A 19,028-nucleotide genomic window follows, 5' to 3' on the forward strand; every position below is an offset into this window, starting at 1 on the left:
CATCGCTTTGATGATGGTTTAATTAGATCCGTTGTTCTGGTAACCATAAAACTTGTTTTGCACTGCTCTCACGCGATCCGGTCAGGGAAATGGTATAAAGGAAGTGTGACAGGCAACTTAATCTTTGGAAGTCCTGTGATGGATCAGCCGCGCGCTGGTGCCATACGCCATTTTTGATGGGATTCTTCTTTACCTGGGTCGAAAACGACTTCCCGGCCAGTGTCACGGTGAGAAGTTATTTCATATCAATCTGTGTGTTAAGAGTGTACATGTTTTTTTTTTGCTTGGCTGTTTTCTGTGGCAGGTTAATAAATGACACTTATTTATCCTAGCAGTGACAGCTTCTGTCTTTCATTTTTTTCCCTATTTGTCTGAATATGTGCCGACCGTTTCACGAGCCCTTTTGATAAAGAATTTCACAATACAACACCAGACAGCCACTCTCATGTCAGCTTTGAATCCATATTTTTGGCCAGATTATTCTGTCAAGAACCTAATTTTTGATTCAGAATAAGCCAGACTGAAACAAGAACAGGTTTTTTTTCAGCTGTAGAAAAGTCAGGATCCAACTGAGGTGACAGATCCTCACAGGCAGGAGGGGGAGAGAGCCAACTTCGCAAACAGGAATAAATTAATAATAAAATTAAATTAAAAATAAAACAGAATAAGACTTTTTTGATGACAGGTGGCCACCTGAAGGAGTAGGACAGGATGACATCATCACCACAGAGTGGAGCATAGCAGCTGCAGAGGAGTGCTGCTATAATGTAGCTTGTGGGAGCACCGAGAGCAGGGTCTAAGAGGTGAAGTGGGGTTGTTCACAGGAGTCAGAGTTCCAAATAAATAAGTCCAAAACGTAGGCTGTGAGGCATAGACGTGTTAACAGAAGCAGGGTCCGTTACCGTGGGCAGAAAGAGTAATCCAAATCAGGCAAGGAGCAGGCAAAGTGATAAATCCAGGAAGCAGGTGGGAGGCTGTAATCCAAATAACAAGGCTTGCGGTTCAGGCATGAAACAAGACACTAAGATGGCTTGAATATCAGGGACCGTGAAAAGTTTAATAATCTGGCAGGGAACTAGTGAAAATGAAGCTCTTAAATAGTGAGGAAAACAAGTACAGAGAATCAAGGCTGATGAGCTAACGTGTAAAGTGGGCATGGCTGACTGACAGGAACAGAGACAAGACAAGAATGCTGTGAGTGTGGCAGGGGACAGAGGATGTAATAAAGACATGAAGAGGCAGAGATGTGAGCAAATGGAAGGTAAGCAGAGACCACTGATCATGACACAATCTGATCTTATTTCTTGCTAAGTTCCATAGCCATAAAAGTAAAATAATGCACAGTTGTTAATTCTATAAAGTTATGTAAAGATGTCTCTGAAAAAGGAAACTCCTCTCCCTTGAACAACTGAGACATTCCACCCCCGTTTCAGTCCCTGGGACAGTTTAAACCTTGTTCTCAGCATCTCTAACTCTGGAATGTATCAAAAGAAACTTTTATGGTTTGCAAAACAACCGATTCCAATAAATCTGAATAATATTGGAACGGCCTTTCTGTGAACCACAAAAATGGACGTTTGAGTTAACACAGATCACCTAGGATGTCCTGGTATCACCTTGTACCAACCTCCAACCAAACTATCCTTCAACGATCGTAAATAACAGAAAGCCTTGTCTCTGTTCAAAGGAATTCCAGCCTTGACACTTAGGTCCCCTTTCCTCCATGTAGAAAACTGACAGACTTTTATTCAAATTCTGGAAGAAGTAATAATGTTTTTCTATAATGAAATAATTGTTTACTGTGAATAACTAAATAACTTGCTGTGTGTGTTTCTCCTGCAGCTGACAAGAACCTGTGTAGCCCAAAAGTTTACAAACTTGTTTGCTGTTTATAAGGTTAACAAAGTGTCCTTATTGGTTTTAACCTCATTTAAAGTTGATAAGTGTCTTAAATGGTTTTATTTGATGACTTTTTCAACAGAGCAGATTAAAATAATACTTATTTAGTTGATAAAGTTCAGCCCTTCCATTCTGATTAGTTCAAATCGACCCCCTCTTTCAAATCAGAGGTGTGGTCAGTTGTTTACAAGAGAGGAAGACCTCTCAGATGAATTTTAGAAGATGAGATGAGATGAAAAGCAGTGAATAAAAAAAGATGAAGGAAGTTGAGAGAAGAAGTTGAACGAGAGAAGACAGGAGGAGAAGGAGTAAGCTTTTAAGACACAACCTACAAAAAAAAACTTCCAAGAAGAAAATTAGTTTCAAATTTAGCAAAGTTTGATGGAACTCTCTTCAGCGCTCCAGACACCTGCAGTTGTCATCAACAGAGTTAACAACAGCTGTCCAGAACTCCAGGAGATGCTCCGGTTGACCATTAGAGCCAGTGAACAAACTCATCACCTTGATGTCAGGGATGTGAAGGAATTTCCACCTTTACATCAAAGATCATCTGAGCAGAAAGAGTCCAACATCTGGTATCTTCAGGCGGCCTTCGAAGACGACTCCTGGTAGGAACAGCTGATCTGTACTCTGAAAGTTGACTCTGGTGTCCAAGAATTTAGATTTTAACTAAATTAGTATTAACTCAGTTGAGTAATTATTTTTCCTTAAACCTCAGACCAAAATTTAACTATTGAACGATAAAACGTTTTTCTTTTAGTTAAGTTTGCATGATTAATCTGCCCTACTGAAAATTCCAATTGTTCTACATTGCATCTTGTTTTGGTTTGGTTAAGCACATAGAATAATTTCCCTTAACTGTTAATTCCTGCTAACAAGCAATTTTTACGATCACGTTAATTTCCATAAAACTCCGGTTGTGAACAAAGCCTTCATTCAAATGTCAGAAATAATTTCCAACAGTTGTTTTATCATATATATTCAAATATACATCACAAAATTGTATTAAAGAGTGTGTGTTTTACTTATGAAATCTGAATCCTTCATATAAAAGAACTTGCAGTGTAAAAAGGGTAATTCGAGTTAATTAAACAATAACATCTGAACTGATTTTCAGACTTTCAGATTTTCTCTCAGAGCTGAGAGTGGTGCCCCTTCTAAATAAAATTCATAACCAATTTTTAATCATTATTAACCCTTCCCGCTACAATAAAAATGGGAATATTCAAAATAAGCAAACCTGCAGGATAATGTCTTGAAACAACTTATTTCTCTGATGATCACACATGAAAGGTAGTGGAGGGAAAATAATGTGTCACCAAAGATTATTCTTCTCAGTTCAGTTTAAACATCCAACCTGTCATCATCTCTTAATCCCACCAGCCTGTTCTGAGTCTCCAACATTTCTTAGTTGACACACATACCTGTTGCATCATTGTGACATGATGTTCACTAGAACTTCAGACAACAATTAGTGCATTACCCAAAAACTCACAATTTTGTGGCATAAATGTCACCAGATATGTATTATTTTTAATATACATGTTACAAATTGGCTGTGCATACAAATTCAGTCCAACTGCAATAAAGAATATTGTATATTTGCACAACTTTCCCACAATTTTGAGTTTCCAACTAGTCTCCATCGGTAGCAGACCTGTGAGAAACTGGCTTAACTCAAACACTTTAATTTCTCTCTCATTAGCATTGCATTTGAAGTGGAAAAAAAAAACTCCAAATATTTTTCTAATTTACACACTAATTTACATTTGTTGTGTATAAACTACACACCACTTCTCCAGCTAATGTCAAAGTTTAAGTAATGCCTACACACCTGGCAGCCATTGTGAATGAGAGCATCCATGGCCTTCTGGACGGCAGTGTTGGGTGGCTCACAGCCTTCCACCTGAGTCTTGAAGTTGTGTTCCAAGTAGGGGCCCATCATGTAATAGTTCTCACCCCATTCATCCACTGTGATCTTTGCCTTGGACTGGATGACGGTATAAATTCCTCCAACTACACACAGCATAATAAAAACAAAACATCATATTATATTACTTTAATATGTGTAACTTTATTGGTTGCATGCATTAAAGATCTTATTAAACTATAACAGAGCACTTTACCCTCAGCCTGCAGGTTTACTTGTTCATATAATTTCTAAAAGTAGAATGGAAGGCAGAGCTTTTAGTTATCAGACTTCTCTTGTGGAACTGACTTCAGTGCCCCAAGATCCTTAGATAGAGAACTTTACTAATTGGCTTTTCTACGTATGTGAATGTTCCAGTAAAGTGCCCTGAGACAACTTTGTTGTGATATGGCACTAAATAAATGAACTGAATTGAATTGAATTGAACTGAATTGAAGATGACTTTTGTTGTGACTTGGTGCTATATAAACAAACTGAACTGAACTGAATTGACTTCCAGTTTCTGTCTGCGAGTCTGACATTTTTCTATTTTTGTCTGAGTCTGACTTTCTTATTTTATAAATCTATAAATAGGGTTGGCTTGGGTTTCCTGACCTATCCCTTAATTATCCTTATGTTATATAGGCTTAGACTGCTGTAGAACAAACTCAAGGTCAAGGTTCTTTATTGTCATTCGCATCACATGTGGTAAATGAGGTGGAATAAATTGTGTACACAGTGTCCTAGTTACATCCAACAATAGCAAAGATATAAAGTTTAAAAAAACAACTGTTAATAAGGATCTAAGATATAAACTAAAATGCTAAAAAGGATCAAATATAAAAAGAAAAATGATAAAGAAAAACTGACCACATTTTCTCATGCTGCTGTCTATACGTTCTACTCAGTGTTTGTACAATTAGTGAAATACATTTAGTTTTTTCTGCTTGTCCTCCTATTGAAACTACACCTGGTGCAACACTTCTATGTTTGTGTGTGTCTTTTATCCAGTCCTTTTGACTCTTTGGTTAGAGGTTAAAGGTTGTACAAAGTACATGTTCTTCTTTTCATGTTTGTCCATCATTCCATTATTTTCCACTTGTTCCAGAATCAGGTTGTGGTGGCAGCAGCTTAAGCAGGGAGGTCCAGACATCTCTTTCCCCACTCACTTCTTCCAGCTCTTCTGTGAGTACCCAAAGGCTTTCCCAGGCCAACCGAGAGACTTAGTCTCACCAACATGCCCTGGGTTTTCCCCGGGGTCTCTTTCCAATGGGATATGCTTGGAGCATCCTTACCAGATGCCTGAACCCCATTAACTGGCTTCTCTTAATGTGGAAGAGCAGTGGTTCTACTATGAGTCTCTCCCAGCTAGCTGAACTTTTCACCCTATCTCTAAGGGAGAGTCCAGCTACCCTGCAGAGAAAACTCATTTCGACCACATGTATGTATGATTTCCTTCTTTTGGTCACTACCCATTTCATTTAATTCATTTATTTATTTCTATAGCGCTTTACACAACCACGGTGATGGTGATCAAAGTGCTTAACAAAAACAGTAATTAAAATGACAACAAGTTAAAAGCAACAAAAACCAATAAAATGACAAAAAAGAACCAGAAAGGTCACCACATATTTAAGTACTAAAAGCCTGTTGGAATAAAAAAGTCTTAAGCTTTGATTTAAAAAGGCCAAGTTCAGTAATCGGACATAGTTCAAGTGGGAGCTTACTCCAGAGACGAGGTGCGACTGCAGAAAAGGCACGGTCACCCCAGCGTTTATATTTTATCCTAGGAACAGAGAGCAGGAGCTGTCTGACCTCAGAGACCTGGAGCGGGCGGGGAAACTTAACATCTCTGTTATATAAGGAGGAGCAAGGCCATTCAGAGCTTTAAAAACAAATAATAAAAGTTTAAAATATATTCTAAAATGGACAGGAAGCCAATGTAGTGCGAGTAAAACAAGTGTGATGTGGTCCCATCTAGGAGTGTTGGTTAAAAGGTGAGCTGCTGCATTTTGAACAAGCTGGAGGCGACTCATTGATGACTGAGGTACACCAACATACAGAGCATTACAATAATTGAGCCTAGAACTGATAAAAGCATGAACAGCCTTCTCCAAGTCGCAACGGTTTAAAAAGGGTTTGACCTTTTTTAAAAGGCGTTGGTAGCCATAGGTGAGGACAGGAACATAGACCGACTGGAAAACACAGAGCTTTGCCTTACAGCTCAGTTCCCTCTTCATAATAACAGACCAGGCATAGAGTTTCCAATACTGCAGATGCTGCATCAATCCGTCTGTCAATTTCACGCTCCAGTCTTAACTCACTCGTGAACAAAACTCCAAGATACTTGAACTCATTCGCTTGAGGCAGAACCTCACTGTCAAATCAGAGAGGGCAATCCACCCTTTTCCAAATGAAAAACATGGCCTCAGATTTGGAGGTTCTGATCCTCATTCTAGCTGCTTCACATTTGGCCACAAAGAGCTCCAGTAAGAGATGAAGTTCATGACACAATGACAACAACTGGACCATATCATCTGCAAAAAGCAGAGATGAAATTCTGAGGCTACCGAACCAGACTCCCTCCACCCCCTAGCTGCACTGATAAATTCAGTCCATGAAAGTTATGAACAGAATTGATGACAACGGGCAGCCCTGGCAGAGTCCAACTCACACTCCAAAGGTGTGACTTACTGCTGGTAAAATACTCACACCTCTTGTATAGGGATGGAATGGCCTGGAGCAATGGACCCACAGAGCACACCCCACAGTGTACCTAGAGGAACACAGTTGAATGCCTTCTCTGAATCCACAAAACACATGCAGATTGGCTGGGCAAACTCCCATGACCACTGAAGAAACTTAGTGAGGCTAAAGAGCTGGTCCACTGTTCCATGACCAGGACAGAACCTGCATTGTTCCTCCTGAATTCAAGGTTCAACCATTGATCTGACAAGCTTCTCCAGTACCCTAAATAGACCTTACTGAGGAGGTTAAGTGGAGTGATGCCCCTATAATTGAACCTATAATTTACAGGTCTCTCTTTTAAATGAGTCTTTGTGACTCAGTGAGACTAACCTGTATAAATAAAGGTTGAATGAATAATTGAAACATATCTTCCAATCACCCTTTTGAAATGGGGAACCACTACTCCAGTCTGTCAGTCCAGTGGCACTGCTCGCAATGCCCACACGATGTTGCAATGGAGTGTCAGCCAAGACAGCAAAGTTCCAGTAAACTGTTTCCCCACAAAGCAGTAAACTTCTTAAGTGGACCAACCAATTTGCTGGAACTAAGATGGTTTCTAGGTGCCGTCCTGTTCTCTTCAAACTGATGAAGCCCTCTGGATAGAGTGCAAAATGTCTCTATAAAAAATAAACTGTCCATTTGACCTAACTGAGAATTATTGGATTTGATATCCAAAAAAGTTAAATCTGGTCCTCTGGATATTCAAAAAACAAAGCAAGGCAAAACAACAAAAAATGTAGCAATGTTTCGTCTTTCATCCGAAAGACTTCCTCAGTCTGAGGTGCTGTATTCAGCTCAGTCTTATAAATAGCACCTTCTCAGAGTGGATCAACCAGTTTTGCTGCTGACAACCAAAACCAGCTGTTCACATGATCAAGAAGGACTATCAGCCTAACATTGGATCATTAGCACACTGATGGCTGTTTACTATTCACAGAGGGCTGCGTGATACTAGCAATCACAGCATTGTAAGAGGGGGACAGTTGAACCCGGAGGCCTCCACCCCTGTTTAACGATGGATGATTTATTTTCACAAAGATGGCCTCCTTTACTCCTCTCTCAAACCATCGTTCCTCTCTATCCAGGATGTGAACATCTTCATCCCTGAAAGAGTGACCGATGGCCTGGAGATGAGTGTAGACTGCAGAACCCTGGCCTGATGATGATGATCTTCTGTGCTGGGCCATCCTTTTGGCCAGTGGCTGTTTAGTTTCCCCGATGTAAGACTGATCACAGCCCTCCTGACACTGAACAGCATATACAACATTACTCTGTTTGTGCCGGGGGACTGGATCTTTGGGATGGATCAGTCTTTGCCGTAATGTATTTTGGGGTTTAAAAGCCACTGGGACATTGTGTTTAGAAAATAAACATCTCAGTTTCTCTGATACTCCCTCAACATACGGAATGACCACTAGTCTGGGTCTGGTTTCCTCCTTTTCATCTGATGGCTGACTGGAGTCCTGTTTGGGTTTCTTCTCTGCTTTCAGGAAGGCCCCATTAGGATATCCACATTGCTCTAGAGCCTGTCTTGTGTGGGATTTCTCCTTCTGCCTGGCTCCTGAGTTAGTGGGGACGCTGTCTGCTCTGTGGTACAGAGTCCTGATGACTCCTAACTTGTGCGCCAAAAGGTGATGGGAGTCAAACTGCAAATACTGGTCTGTGTGGGTGGGTTTGTGGTACACCTCAGTTTGCTAATGTCCTCTATCAGAGACTGAGACCTCACAGTCCAAGAAAGCCAACCTGCCATTTTTTACATTTTCTCGTGTGAACTTGATGTATTTATCCACAGAGTTGATGTGGTCAGTAAAATGTTGGACTTCCTGAGATTTAATTTTAACCCAGGTGTCATCAACATACCTGAACCACTGACTTGGTTGTGTCCCTGAAAAGGACGTCAAGGCTCTCTTTTCTACCTCCTCCATGTACAGGTTGGCCACAATAGGAGAAACTGGAGACCCCATAGCACATCCATGTTTCTGCCTATAATATTGCTCCCCATATGTGAATTAAGTTGACTGCAGGCACAGTTTCAAGAGTTGACACAGTTGTTCTGTGGAAAGCGTGGTCCTGCTGCTCAGAGTGGTGTCTGATTTTAATCTTAAACTGACCACCTCTACTGCATCAACAGGAATGCACGTAAAGAGTGATGTGACATCAAAAGAGACCATTGTTTCATCAGTCTCCATGATGACATCCCTCACCTTGTCCACAAAGTCCATGGTGTTCTGTATGTGGTGTTCGGAGCTGCCAACTAAAGGGATGAGTACAGACGCCAGATATTTGGAAACTTTGTGACAGTTAATCATTTTAACAATTGGTCTTAAAGGTACACCTTGTTTGTGGATTTTAGATAAAACATACATACAAATTCGTGTGGATGTGTTGAAGCTTGGCAGCACTCAGACTGAATTATGTGAAGCTGCGTCAGAGATGGAGCAGCTGTTATCAGGACTGTGAACTCTCTAGCAGCACCCACGAATGGTTGGGAATAATCTTGGAGAAGATGTGAGCTCAACTTTCAGCATAAGGAATCAATTCAGGTGTTTGGAGTCATCATCAGAGAATTGTACCAGCAAGACTTCAAAAAAAGGCAGAAACAGCAATTCATGAATTCTGCCTGACCCAAACTGTGGCCTTGAAAGTGGATTATGTCAACTCCTCCTGGCATGTTTAGGAAAAACAAAGACGCTCTGTCTGTTTCCTCACCCCTCCTTTCGCCAAGGCCGTGGACATGTGACAGAATCTCAGCTGAGCTGATGATAAATAACACCTCTTATCTGGACAATGGCTGAGAGGGGGGCTCTGGACTATGCTACAACTTTCCCATCAAATTCAAATTTTCACTGGTTTATATGTACATGTATCACATCTATTTATGTTGCTTTGCTGTGGGAGGTTTTTTTGATGCCTCAAATCGTGCCCTGTCTAGGACACGGTGTGAGAGATTTTTTTTAATACAGTCTCTCCTCATATTTTATTTTCTCATCTAAGCAAAAATATTATTCTGAATAAAAATAAGAGGGCCGCGCTAATTAGCAGCAGCTTTGTGCACATCGTCTATCTTTCGGACGGCTGTACGTACATGTTCTCGTATCTCGGTGCAATGATAATAAAGTTTATTCTGGTTCTGATTCTAAGCAGCACACTGACATAGTGGGTCAACCAGTTTGATGGTGATTAGTTCGTTTCTAGGCAGCACGGTGGCGCAACTGGTAGAGCTGCTGCCTCTCAGCGAGCAGGTCCTTGGTTCAAACCCCGGTCCAGGGGCCTTTCTGGGTGGAGTTTGCATGTTCTCTCCGTGCATGCGTGGGTTTTCTCCGGGTACTCCGGTTTCCTCCCACAGACCAAAAACATGCATGCTAGGCTGATTGGTAACTCTAAATTGTCCCTAGGTGTGAGTGAGAGAGTGAATGGTTGTTTGTCTCGTTTGTCTCTATGTGTCCCTGTGATGGACTTGCGACCCGTCCAGGGTGTACCTCGCCCCTCGTACAGTGATTGCTGGACATGGGCACCGGTGACCCCCATGAACCAAAATGGAATAAACGGGTAAAGAAAATGGATGGATGGATAGTTGGTTTCTGGAGTCGTATACACAGGTCCTTCTCAAAAAATTAGCATATTGTGATAAAGGTCATTATTTTCCATAATGTAATGATAAAAATGAAACTTTCATATATTTCAGATTCATTGCACACCAGCTGAAGTATTTCAGGTCTTTAATTGTTTTAATACTGATGATTATGGCATACAGCTCATGAAAACCCAAAATGCCTGTCCCAAACAATTAGCATATCATGAAAAGGTTCTCTAAACATGCTATTAACCTAACCATCTGAATCAACGACATAACTCTAAGCACCTGCAAAAGATTCCTGAGGCTTTTAAAAACTCCCAGCCTTGTTCATTACTCAAAACCGCAATCATGGGTAAGACTGCCGACCTGACTGCTGTCCAGAAGGCCATCATTGACACCCTCAAGCAAGAGGGTAAGACACAGAAAGAAATTGCTGAACGAATAGGCTGTTCCCAGAGTGCTGTATCAAGGCACCTCAGTGGGAAGTCTGTGGGAAGGGAAAGGTGTGGCAGAAAACGCTGCACAACGAGAAGAGGTGACCGGACCTTGAGGAGGATTGTGGAGAAGGGCCGATTCCAGACCTTGGGGGACCTGCGGAAGCAGTGGACTGAGTCTGGAGTAGAAACATCCAGAGCCACCGTGCACAGGCGTGTGCAGGAAATGGGCTAGAGGTGCCGCAGCATTCCCCAGGTCAAGCCACTTTTGAACCAGAAACAGCGGCAGAAGCGCCTGACCTGGGCTACAGAGAAGCAGCACTGGACTGTTGCTCAGTGGTCCAAAGTACTTTTTTCGGATGAAAGCAAATTTTGCATGTCATTCGGAAATCAAGGTGCCAGAGTCTGGAGGAAGACTGGGGAGAAGGAAATGCCAAAATGCCAGAAGTCCAGTGTGAAGCACCCCCAGTCAGTGATGGTCTGGGGTGCCATGTCAGCTGCTGGTGTTGGTCCACTGTGTTTTATCAAGGGCATGGTCAATGCAGCTAGCTATCAGGAGATTTTGGAGCACTTCATGCTTCCATCTGCTGAAAAGCTTTATGGAGATGAAGATTTCATTTTTCAGCACGACCTGGCACCTGCTCACAGTGCCATAACCACTGGTAAATGGTTTACTGACCATGGTATTACTGTGCTCAATTGGCCTGCCAACTCTCCTGACCTGAACCCCATAGAGAACCTGTGGGATATTGTGAAGAGAAAGTTGAGAGACGCAAGACCCAACACTCTGGATGAGCTTAAGGCCGCTATCGAAGCATCCTGGGCCTCCATAACACCTCAGCAGTGCCACAGGCTGATTGCCTCCATGCCACGCCGCACTGAAGCAGTCATTCATGCAAAAGGATTCCCGACCAAGTATTGAGTGCATAACTGAACATGATTATTTGAAGGTTGGCGTTTTTTGTATTAAAAACACTTGTCTTTCATTGGTGTGATGAAATATGCTAATTTTTTGGGACAGGCATTTTGGGTTTTCATGAGCTGTATGCCACAATCATCAGTATTAAAACAATTAAAGACCTGAAATATTTCAGTTGGTGTGCAATGAATCTGAAATATATGAAAGTTTCATTTTTATCATTACATTATGTAAAATAATGACCTTTATCACAATATACTAATTTTTTGAGAAGGACCTGTAGACTGATTATCTTATCAGAACTCTTACAGTGACCTCGAGAGCATCTATAAGCATTGTTGACCGCTCTTGTTTCCGTTTGCAAAATGTCTACATCACTATGTGCTGTTTGTGCGAGGTGGGTTTTTTTTATATTAGAGGGTTTTTTTTCCTCAGGCAAGAAAAAAAAAGTCTGATAGGATTTTTTTTTCACCTCCAACTCCTACATGTGTCCAGTTAACTGCTGTTTTTGTCTGTCCAAACAGGTCTCACTTGTAAATGAGTCTTTGAGGCTCAATGTGATTTATCTGTTTAAATAAAGGTTGAAAAAAACTGTGCAGATGACCCGACTGAGAATTATTGTAGGTTGTGATCAGTTGGTCACCACCTTCTCATTAACTGTGGTGATTCATGTTTGTGAATAAAGACATTGAAAATTTGAACCCAAACATGGGTTTATCTTTCCTCCATTTATTCTATTTCCAACCATCCTGTTGAAAATGGTTGGTTTCGACTTTGACTAAGACACAATGGCGCCACAACCTAAAAACTGAACTAAGAGCTAATGAAGCCACACCTGATTCTGACAACCAATGGCTCATTGTGAGACTTTCCAACATTTCCTGTGTGTGGCGCTCATAATATCAGTCCTTCACAAATGACCTCATGATATTCCACATGGTACAGTGAGGCAATGTGTTCAACATAATGATACTTCTTCCAGTTATCTAACTGTTGACAATGGTGTACCACAAGGCTCAGTCTTAGGACCCACCGTCTTCACAATCTACATAGGTAATGTAGGTCAGATCATCCCTGTTGCATCCTTACAGTTCTATGCTGATGACACAGTTGTTTACCGTCGAGCTAAAACTGTTGCTACGGTTTTCCAGCTTTTGCCATCATCCAGTCAGATTTGTTTAATTTCAAACTTGTACTAAATGCCAACAAAACCAAAGGGATGCTATTTTCAAACAGGAAGTTGGTTCCAGCAGTCCTTCCCTCAAATTTATATTTGAAGGGTGTTCCTATTGAGTTAGTCAAATCCTACAAATACTTGGGTATCTTGGTCGATTAGCGTCTCTCTTTTAAGCCCCACGTCAAAAACTTGGTAAAGAAATGAAAGTTAAATTGTGTTTCTTTTTCAGAAATAGATCCTGTCTAATTCTGAATGCTAGGAAATGCCTTGCAACTATGACTTTCCTTACCTGCATTGACTATGGTGACATTATTTACATGAACGCTCCTACAAGCACCCTGCAGATGTTGGATGCTGTCTATCATGGTGCACTAAGATTCATAATTGGGTGTAAGTACCATAACAACCATTGCACCCTGTATTCACTGGTTAACTGGACATCATTAACTTCACACAGACTCTCTCACTGGTACATTTTCATATTTAGATCACTTCTTGGTCTGCTGCCTTCATACATGTCCTCCTACATGTCTCTGTGTGAGAGAATGCTACAGCGTGTGATCTCAGGACATTATTACCTGCAGTGTTCCCTCTGTGAGGACTGAACTAGGCCAAAGGACCTTCTCCTACTCCGCTCCTGTTTCCTGGAACACTTTGCAAAAAGGATCTGAAGCTCTCGACCTTGACCTCTCTAAGTGGCTTCAAACAACTGCTAAGTTCATGGCAAAAATCAATGCAGACATGTTCCTGTTTTTAGTTTTCTAAATTGCCTTATAATCTAGCTGTTTCTTGCTACTGTTCCTCATGATTGTCCTTTTGCTTGCCATTTTGTTTTGATTGTTTTGATTTGTAAAAAAAATAAAAAAGAGAGAAACAAATTTGTATACCTATGCCTATTTCATGACTGTCTATTGTTGTCTTTGTTATTCACTGTTGTCATAATTCTTTGTTATAATCAGGTCTCTCTTGTAAATGAGTCCCCAAGGCTCAGTAGGATTAACCTGTCTAAATAAAGGTTGAATGAAAAACTCCATAACTTCTGTCATTTTCAGTTGTAGAAATGTGAATGATGTTTTTCTAATAACAGATTTTTTTCTTTGTGTCCTTCTGTCCCCAAGGTTTCTTTCAAACTCCATCCTGGTCCTGCTTCTCTTCCTGTTTTCCTCGGCCTCTCTCCTCCTGCTGCATACCTCATCAGTACATGTTCCACATTTTATTTTTTCTTCTACAACCCTCACACTTTTTGATATGTGTGATATGTGTATGTGTGTATCTGTTTTTAGTATTTTATATCACTTTATAATGTAGCTGTTTTGTTTCATTTTTAAGTATATATTTTTTCCTTTTCCTTTTTTTCAATTTATATGCCTTCTTTTATGATTGTTTACTGTTGTCATCATTCTTTGCTAAGAACAGGTCTCTCTTGTAAATGAGTCCTTGAGGCGCAATGAGACTAACTAGTAGAAATAAAGGTTGAATGAATTCCACAGTTTAAAAAAAAACATATATATATATATACAGTATATACAGTATATATATATATATATATATACAGTTCTATCATTCATTGAAGGAATATATATCTCCTGCCACCTTTTATGTCAGATTGTTAAACTAAGACTGTCTTCTAACAAGAAATAATGGAATACAACTGTTTTAGTCAAACCATGCAAACTATATTTTAAACTGAGATCATCTTACAAGTGAAGCTCATCTAAGACAGGGTGATGTACCTGAAAATTAGAGGCCTGCAGCTGCCATCTTTCTAACTTATCTACAGCTTAATATTTAACTCCACACAGGGAGCAGACTCCACGCTTACCGGATTGCAATATTTACTCTTTGAAGAGCAAAGATTTAGATTTACGCAAACTGTTAAAAACAGGCAAGGAGCTTTAACATTTCATGAGCACAACTTGGCATATTGTGGTCTTTCATTTCTCAATTAGTTTGCCTGCTGTTTTTACTGTCATGTCCCAGCTTCAGCAGAAGTTTAAAAGTATGTGAATGAACCCAACACTGTATATACAACGTTTTGAGGTGCATGTAGACTTCTGTTTAAAAAGAAATGCACAGGGATTATGCATAGTGAGTAATGTCTGTGTCATGAATCAGAATGTGTAGGTTTGTGGTCTGCCTGACCTTTGTTGGTGACTTCCCAGGCAACTTCAAAGAGTAGCAGGTCTTCCACAGGCAGCTCGTCCTCCTCCCAGGCTGGCAGCAGCCCGCTCAGGGATGTCATGGACAGGGAACGAGACAATGGCATCCTTCTGCTTCTTGAAGTTCAGCAAGAAGAAAGCACCTCCTATGAAGAGAGAGACTGGTCTGTAGGTGAAGTCCTGGGTTCAGTGAAACAGGAGACTGAAGGACAGAAGTAAAGGGCATCATCCACTCCGCCTACTGAGGTGACCTGCGACCAGCAGGAGGGGAAGTTTAGCTTGAATTCTCACGCACAGACATCAGGAGGAAAGATTTGCATGGCTCCTATAACTGTTTAAAGAGCAGAAGGAGGGCAGATCTGCCTGCAGAGATTCACCCAGGTGAAGAACAGGGACAGAGCCGTCCACAATGAAAGTACTAATATTTCTTGAAGGAATGCATATAGCCCACCATCCTTCATGCCCGTGTTTCAAACTAAGATGATCTTATAATGAGAAAATATGCAGTTAGAGCTATTTTGATCAAAACTTATTAACAGCATTATGCTCGATCTCATGAAATCTGTTAGCTTTCAGAGTATGTGTTGGAGATGACAAGGCAACTACAACACAAAATTTTAGGTCAATATCTGTAAAATGGTCACAGTTATAGTCAATTTTGGGTTTTCTTAGGTCTCTTAGCGGTGGTGGCCATGTTGAATTATGTTGAGTTTATTACTTGTAAAGATACAACCACAACCAGTGATTATTTAGTTTCATTAAACCATCCATCCATCCATTCATCCACCCATCCATCCATCCAGCCATCCATCATCTCTATATGCTTCTTCCTTTTCAGGTCATGGGGGTCACATGGCCCAGCAGTCACTGTGCGAAGGGCAGGGTACACCCTGGACAGGTCTCAGTCCATCACAGGGACACATAGCGACAAACAAGACAAACAACCATTCACTCTCTCACTCATCTAGGAAAAATTTAGAGTTACCAATCAGTCTAACATTCATACAACCTTTATTTAGACAGGTTAATCCCATTGAGCCTCGAGTACTCATTTACAAGAGAGACCTGATTTCAACAAAGAAAGATGACAACAAATGGACAACAGCGACACCAATAAACAGTTGTAAAAAGTTATACAATTTTTTTTTTGCATGCAACATGCATGTTTTTAGTCTGTGGGGGGAAACCAGAGTACCTGGCGAAAACCCACACAGCACTGAGAGAACATGCAAACTCCACCCAGAAAGACCCTGGCCAATATTCGATCCGGGGACCCTCTCGCTAAGAGGCAGCAGCTCTACCAACTGCCCCACTGTGCTGCCCTTCATTTAACTATTTAGTGGTTAATCAGTTATTTTGCTAACAGACAAACAAGCACACAGACATAGACCAGAACACATTCAGCAGTGAACAGTAAAAATGTGTCCAGTTCCAGGTTTAGGATCCAACATGGATTATTGTATCACGGATACAGGCGGCCAAAATGAGTTTTCTCTGCAGGGTGTCTGGGCTCTCCCTTAGAGACAGGGTGAGAAGCTCGGTCATCCGGGAGGGACTCAGAGTAGAGCCGCTGCTTCTCCACATCGAGAGGAGCCAGGTGAGGTGTCTCGGGCATCTGGTTTGGATGCCTCCCTGCTGAGGTGTTCCGGACACGTCCCACCGGGAGGAGACCCAGAGGAAGACCCAGGACACGCTGAAGGGACTATGTTTCTCGGCTGGCCTGGGAGCACCTTGGGATTCCCTCGGAATGAGGCTGGGACTGTGTGATTGTGTCTGTGTATGAATGGGTATTTGTTAGGCCGAGACTCGGACTGCCCCCTCTTTGATACAACTGGGGGTGCTTGGCATTGCGCCCCTATCGCGTGGCCCCCTGGTGGGGTGTGCCCTTGCCTGCTGGCGTGCTTGGGGCCCTTGGTGTCGGGGGCTGGGTGCTTGGGTGTGTGTCGGCTCAGCCTGGTGTCTGCCTGGTGGGGCTCGGGTCCTCTGGCCCTGTCGGGCCTTGGCCTGGGTGGTGTGCGTCCTCGGTGCCCGGGCCTCGGTGCCCAGGCCTGGAACTGCATCGGCGCGGCGGGTTCCGGCGGGGGCCTATGAGTTTGTCGCTGTTGGCCCCGGGGGGTCACTGTATGTGGTCGCTGGTGGGGATCTTCCGGTTCTCCCCTGTGGTCTGATCTGGGGGGTGGGTGAGTGGTTCGTCCTGTGTGGGTGGCCCTGGGGCTCCGCGGTTGGGGTCCCTCCTGGGGTCTTGGGCTCTGGTCCCCCCTTTTTTGTCTGCCTCTGGTCTTGGGGGTCGGGTCTCTGCTGTTTCACAGTTACTATTAAATGTTCTATTAGAGAAGCCTTATACACTTATGCATGCTCACAACCACACACAAATAGATGCAGGGATGCTTATGTAGGCTTTATATGTAGATATATAGATATGTATATGAATGTATATTCATGTGTATGTATGTATGTATGTATATAGGCGTAGGTATGGGTATATATATATTTATGGAAACTTACTGCAAAGCCATGAATATTTTAAGTTCTTTATACATATGTATTTTGTTGCTGTGTTTTGTCATGTTCTTTGCAGGTGAGCAGACAGTGGCCGGGTGTTTTGCCGTGTGCTCTCTTTGTGTATATTTCTTATATTTTGGAGTCTTACTTTGTCTTTTCTTTCTTTCTATCCTATTTAAAAAAAAAAAACCTACACTAGATAATCACTAGAATAAATGTTTCATAATAATGGTGTGGAGAGGATGGTTGTAGGGGAGAAGGGAGGCCATCACAGAAAAAAAGAAAAAAAAGAAAAAGGAACAGACATGCCTCGAAGTCTACGAGACAGATGTAAGACCCTCTCTGCAATCTGTGGATGCTTTTTGTTCCAAATAAACACTGATATCTAGCTGTTCAGATTGATAAGGAAGGATTTAATAAGAAATATTTTGTTTTTGTTTTGTATTTTTATTGTACCTAGATTTTTTAATTGTTTGAATTTTAATGTATAGTTTTTATTATATGAATTTGGAGGTTGTAAGGTTGATTACATGGATATGTAGGCATGAATACGTAGGTATTCTTACTGTATTTCGATTGCTAAATTGTATGTATCTTAATGTGTAGAAATGCCAAACCAGGGACTGGAGTTGTGAATTAGCTATAGCTACAGTATATACTTATTTTTGCAACGCATCAGTCACACACTTGTCTGTTCTATGTTTGTGTGCTTTGTCCCTGTCAAATAAAATAATAATAATAATAATAAAATTGGTAGATTCTGAAACAGATATAGAAATTTAAGTAGAATATTAATTTTTACAGATTTTATCCTGCCCCCTACAGTGTCAGGCAGGAATTTCCATCTAGCAATGGCCTGTCTAAAGTTTGCCATGAGAGGTAGATAATTAGTTTTATAGACGTTCTTATGATCTTGACTTACTCAGATCCCAAGGTACTTAGTTTTTTAAAACTAATTTTAAAAGGTACAGTGTCCAAGGTTTTCTTTTTTATAGAAGTCACAGGCATCAGCTCGCTCTTTTGAAGGTTGGTAAGAGGATCTGAGATATACAAATCATGTCACCACATATAAAAATCTTTGTGCTCCATACATAGTCGATTTATTCCATTAATGATTGAGTTCTGCCATAAAGCTAAAGCTAATGGTTCTATCACCAACACAAATAGAAGTAGTAAAAGTAGGCACCCGTCTCTTACCCCGCTGCAATTCGAAATCAGATTATATGTTACAGTTAGTACAGACTGCTGCCATTGGGGAGGTATATATCAGCCATATCACCCATGATATGAATTTGGGATCAAATTTAACTAATTTTAAAGTCTCAAAGAGACAAAGGACATCTGTGGCCTTATCAGAACCATGATGCTGATAGACACTGTACCATCTTATCAGAACTTTGGAACTTTCTGGATTGTCTGGATAACTCGCCGCCTTTGTCGACCTCTATGCATAAATGCATTATGATGTCATTAAGTGTTGCTGTTTTATTTTGCAAGTAGGGCTGGGTACCTTTCTAAAAAAATCGGCATGGGTACCGGTGTCAGTACCTTCACTTCGGTGTCGGTTCCTGGACGGTTCTTTTTTCTGTACCAATTTTGTAATTAATATTAATTCTAACAAAAATAAAATTACAGTACAAATCATGAGTTTTATTTTTTAACTTTGGTATTTTTCTATTCCAATCAGTTTTCTTACATAAAAAC

General features: G+C 41.2%; 1 protein-coding gene across 1 annotated transcript in view; it reads right to left on the bottom strand.

Annotated features, from left to right (window-relative positions):
* Positions 1-15,025, bottom strand: part of gys2 (glycogen synthase 2) — a 232,173-nt gene extending 217,148 nt beyond the window's left edge. The window contains exons 1-2 of the mRNA XM_037696271.1: positions 14,806-15,025; positions 3,734-3,915 (exon numbers count right to left, since the gene is read on the bottom strand). Coding sequence (XP_037552199.1) covers positions 3,734-3,915; positions 14,806-14,929 — 306 coding nt within the window. The 5' untranslated portion in view covers positions 14,930-15,025. The remainder of the gene's footprint in view (positions 1-3,733; positions 3,916-14,805) is intronic.
* Positions 15,026-19,028: the final 4,003 nt, after the last annotated feature.

This window comes from Nematolebias whitei, chromosome 22, assembly GCF_014905685.2.
Source record: "Nematolebias whitei isolate Nwh7 chromosome 22, NemWhi1, whole genome shotgun sequence".
Classification (NCBI taxonomy): Eukaryota; Metazoa; Chordata; class Actinopteri; order Cyprinodontiformes; family Rivulidae; genus Nematolebias; species Nematolebias whitei.